This window comes from Athene cunicularia (genome assembly GCF_003259725.1).
Source record: "Athene cunicularia isolate RWA chromosome 1 unlocalized genomic scaffold, athCun1 chr1_part1, whole genome shotgun sequence".
Lineage (NCBI taxonomy): Eukaryota > Metazoa > Chordata > Aves > Strigiformes > Strigidae > Athene > Athene cunicularia.
Window position 1 is genome coordinate 85,049,508 of NW_020799091.1, and position 5,000 is coordinate 85,054,507.

Genomic DNA, 5,000 nt, shown 5'->3' on the forward strand with positions numbered 1-5,000 from the left:
GGGGGGGGGGGGTGGTGTTTCTGTTAAATTATTACCAGATGTCCAGATGCCGATTTGCTGTCACTGGTTTCACTGAACACTGGAAAACTGCAGTTGTCTGAGCACCAGAATTTATCTCCTTTTATTTAGTGAACTACTTTGCTCTGTATCTGCCTTTTGGGAAACAACCAAAGATAGATTTCTAGCTGAACTTTAATGGCATCTGTGTTGGAAAGTTGCAATAATGTTTTTTCATTCCACTTCAGAATTCAGGGTAAACTGAGAGTTTTTGTTTGTATTCACCATTACTATCTTAGATCCAACCTACTGCATACTTAGTTGATTTTTTGCAAAGTCTTTATACTAAACTCAAGTCCCCTTTCTAAACCTTTTACCTACTACCTATGTGTTGCAGAACATACTCTTTATTTTCTAAAACAGCAAATACATTACTAACCCTTTTTAAAAACAAAACAAAACAACAACACCCAGCCCCCCCACCCCCCAAAAAAAAACCCCAAACAAAACCCCACAGTCTTTTTTGTGGGTACCATATGTATTACAGTATAAAATAACCTATTAGCAATGTTTTTTGCTTTGTTTACCCTTCCTTTTAATGAACAGTAGAGAACGGTATTAAAAGTTTAAGAACCTCTTGGAGGTGAATTGTTACCCCTATGCATTGACATTTGTTTCTTTTGATAAAATTAAAATTGGCAAGATTGATTACATTTTAGTGTAACCCATAGTCTATCAAGAACCACATAAACTTATTTGAGAATGGAATTTTTCATTGTCCTCGAATTTGTTTTATGATTGCAAAATAGAAAATCAGAGTAGCGATAGTAAAGTCACACATATCAAATCTATTATGTAAAGACAATTGGTATCTGCCTGTATAGTAAGGTTAAGAAATGCAAAATCTAGCTTCACTTTCTGTTTGTTAATCTTTCTTGCTCTTTCTGTAGTAATTATTTTGGTTTTGAAATTTACACAATATATGAATTAATACGTGATAATCTGTTACTTGGCTTAATTAGCCTCTGTTAAAAATATTTTTTTAGAGTGCTTCTTTGGTCTGTTCTTAATAATAAAGTGAGCCATAGTTTTCTGAACGTTTTCTTCTACATGCTCATTTGATTAATTTTTCTAGCATGTGCTATTTCCTAGAGTTAACAAAAAACCTGTAAATGGGATACTTGGACTTTTAAAAGGTTCCACATGACAAAGGATGACCGAACTCATAGATTTTTATTAAGTTTACTTTGGCAGTCTTATTCCTAGGGCAGTGAACTTCATGCTTGCTTGCTTATTTACTTATTTGTGGTTGAATCAGTATTTTTAGGATCTCTTTTGTGTATTTATTTGTTTAAAATCTTGAGTTCTGGCAATCAAAAATAAAGCATTTTGTCTCCAGCGCTGCCGTTTTAAATGCTGCTGCTGAATTTTAACCACTGCATTAGATTGAAACCTACATGCTGTTAACCACTGAGCCAAAATGAAATCGACCACTGCATTGAAATCAGAGTTGGCAGTTGTATACGGACTTGAAGGAGTTGGTAATAGCAGTGCACCCGCGTTTCTTTAATGGGGTTTTTATTCTCTGTTTTGAGTTTTAATGGTGCCATTTTGATTTAAAGACTGTTTCTTAATAATGATGCACATTTTTATTGAAATATTTTCAATGTAACTTAAGAAGAAAATAACAATAAAGCCATCCGTTAGGAGTGGTTTCCTCAGAAACAAAATGTTCTGTTGCATACTCCCATGATAATGCAGTGTGCTTGTTTTATTTATAAAGCAATCTTGCTTAAGAAGATAAGTAAGAAGATTTCTTCATGTTTTGTGAACCTTTATTTGTGGTTAAAAATTGTAAAATGTATTTATGTATTATAGAGAAAGTTTTGCTAAGGAGAGATTTTCAGCTTCTGAATTTACATTTTGTAACTTTCTTTTGAATCTGCTTCACCGGGCATATGAAAAATGAGCCTACTTGCATGGCTGACCTCTTAGTCTTTTGAAATTTTTGTTTCTTATTATTAGGACTGGATCCCTCCCAATTCAGAGTCCATCACCATTACCATAAAGATGAGGAGAATGATGCCTTGGTTGGTGGCCCAGCTCAGCTCACTGATGAGGAGAAATATAGGGATTGTGAAAGATTCAAATTTTGCTGCCTCAGATGCGGAACAGAAAATATTTATGACAATGTCTTTGATGGTTCGGTTAGTTGGTTTTTTTCTGTGTCATTTCTGTTCATCGGTCAGGGAGAAAAATACTTGTAGAGAGAATGGCTTTTTATACAGCATTCATGTGATGTAGGAGAAGATACCATATTGTTTGAGTTCTGCTATTTATAGCTTTGGAACAGAAATTTGCTGATAGGATACTGCTGAAATATTTTTCCCATTTTTGCATTTCAGCTGTGTCGTCTAGCAGAACATGTGAGATTATCTGGATTCATTAATCTGTTTGCCCACAGTCGTGAATGATTGTTGCTGTAACTTTTTAAGGAATCCTTATCTTAACACCTTGGTAACTTCTAGTTCTCTATTTAATGAAACTTTGGTGTAGTACTGACAATTTCTTATCCTATATCATATTAATTGGAACAAAATGTTTTTGAAACTTGTGGTTATCTTGCCACATCCCACCTCCCTTCTTGATAGTAAGGTTTTCCTGTGTTATCTTTCCTTCTGTCATTGTGTATTGAACATAAAAAGTCATAGGGGTACATTCTTGTTGAGAAGTTCTGCCAAAAAATGTATCTCTGACCTTGGATCACAACTTGAAATAGGGCCAAGTATTTAACTCTACAGCGATGTTATGTATGTATTAGTCATCGGCAAATTAGCGAGGTTCAGAGTAGTGAAAACCTTGAAACTGGAAGCAAATAAATCTTTTATCTAAATTAAAAGTAATTATTTTAAGTTAATTTGGACAAACAGCAGATGTTTTGCATTTTTTTGAATCAAAACAAAGCAATCTTTGGAAGCAAGTAAGAGGAAAAGACACACAAATGGAGTGATACTTTGTGAATCCTTGACTTTTGTTCAGTACAGCTGTAAATAAGAGTTAATTGCATGTAGGCTTGACAGCTTGCAGATGGCCTAACTGGAGAGAAGTGGATGTCAGACTCCTTAAAAAAAAAAAAAAAAACAAAAAACCCCAAAAAAACCAAAAACCAAAAACCCAACAAACAAAAAAAACACAAAAAACCCACCCCACAACCAAGAAAATCCCCATCAAACTACAAAAGAAACCCCTAAACCAAACCAAAACCCACTTCTCTTCCACCTGAAATGATTTAGTTTTGTGAGTAGCAAAGGTGGCTCACAAAAGCTAAGTCCTGCCTTGAAAGAAAGCTTTCTAAAAGTTGCGTAACTGTCCAACCTATCAGGTGGTTCTTATTTTAATGTGAATTCTACCAACTTAATTTCAGCTGTTCATGCATCACTTCCAGGTTCTTAAATTTTAATGTCAGGTGTTCAGAAGGATTTGAAAGTAAGGGGAATGAGATGGTGTAAAACTGTAAGAGCTATTCTTTCCACTTGAAGAAAATAAAAGATGATCACGTCATTCTTGTTTGACAAGGTTTGTCTCTACAGCCTTGTTGCTTATTTGGTAATTGGTATCTATAAAGTTGATTTCAGTGTTCTATAGATTAATTTTTTTACTCAATATAATTTTTTTAATGATTAACTTTGTAGCAGGTGAAAAAGCGTTTTCTCCGAAAGACCTTTCGTTAAGAATAGAATAAGAAAACTGTAGGACAGAGAAGTCTTTATATGGGTGTGGCCAAGTGATAAGGGGAAAGGAGGCCTAGATATTAGAGTTCCTTTAAGTCTTATTTTTTTAAAAAAATGTATTATGGCTAAACTCCTATGATAACTTCTGCTACCATAATCTGTTGTAATGATGCATACTGTTTTTACACTTCTGTTTTCAGGGGCGATTTATTGAAGCCAGCTTGCAAAGGTGCAGTAAGACTGAGTGCGAAGAGCCTCCTTTCAACTATGTGGTTCAAATGAGCAACAAGTTATTGCTGGATATTAGACGCTACATTGGAAAATACTATAATGTAAGTATTCAGAAAATACTCTGCCATGTGAGATGAGTTTTCTGAGTGGTGCTGAGCTTTTGGTGACTGTTAACTTTTTTGTACAGTCCAAGGTAATAGCATACGACATCAAAACCCCACTTTGTGAAAATAAATCAATGGCTACAAATTCTAATTAAGATTGCTTGTTTTTTCAGTTCAGTCTCAAGTCAAGATAGATGTATATAAATTTTTGTAACTGTGTGTGTCAGTATTATTACAGATGGAGTAGATGTTTTCTAGATTTTTAAACGAAAAAGTGCAGTTGATTATCTTAATGCTTTTGAGAAAACCTATGAAGCCTATCAAATATACAGATACCAGTTTCATATGTAATTGAAATCTGATTCTCTTATTCAAACCCAAATTGATGTATATGTGTTACATTGTAAAAAGGAAAACTGAATGTTGCTCTGTAAAAATTCTCTGAAGAACAATAGGAAGGGAAATACTATGAATCTATCTTTATAACAATTAGGAGGGAAAAAAAGAGGAGAAAGATGAGTAGTTAATTAATTAGATACAATTTTGGGGCTGTGGGGGCTGGAGTGCAGGAAATTCAAAAGGCCAAGAGTAGTGGTTGGCTTTGTGTGGCATTGTGGAAAAAAATGTGTAATATTTGAAATTCCTATCTTCACACTGTCCAAAGTGGTGACTGGTTAGGAAAAAAAACACCATGATTTTAAAATTATATCAGTATGTTTTACATCTCTAATATGTTGGAAGCATCATATTTTGTGAACTGGCAGCTAGCCATTTTGGTCAAATTTTCCTACATTTGCTTATCCCATTGCCTGCATGCTGCCTTTGGTTATCCAGCATTGCCTGTTCTCACAGCTTCAGGACAGACATAATTTGAAGGCACTCATGAGAACCCAAAGGTTATAACCTTTGATATACTCAAAAAAGAATATTGTTTTTA

General features: G+C 34.3%; 1 protein-coding gene across 1 annotated transcript in view; it reads left to right on the forward strand.

Annotated features, from left to right (window-relative positions):
* POLA1 (DNA polymerase alpha 1, catalytic subunit) overlaps positions 1 to 5,000 on the forward strand; it is a 204,025-nt gene that overhangs the window by 87,854 nt on the left and 111,171 nt on the right. Inside the window, exons 32-33 of the mRNA XM_026856271.1 lie at positions 2,023 to 2,204; positions 3,929 to 4,060. Coding sequence (XP_026712072.1) covers positions 2,023 to 2,204; positions 3,929 to 4,060 — 314 coding nt within the window. The remainder of the gene's footprint in view (positions 1 to 2,022; positions 2,205 to 3,928; positions 4,061 to 5,000) is intronic.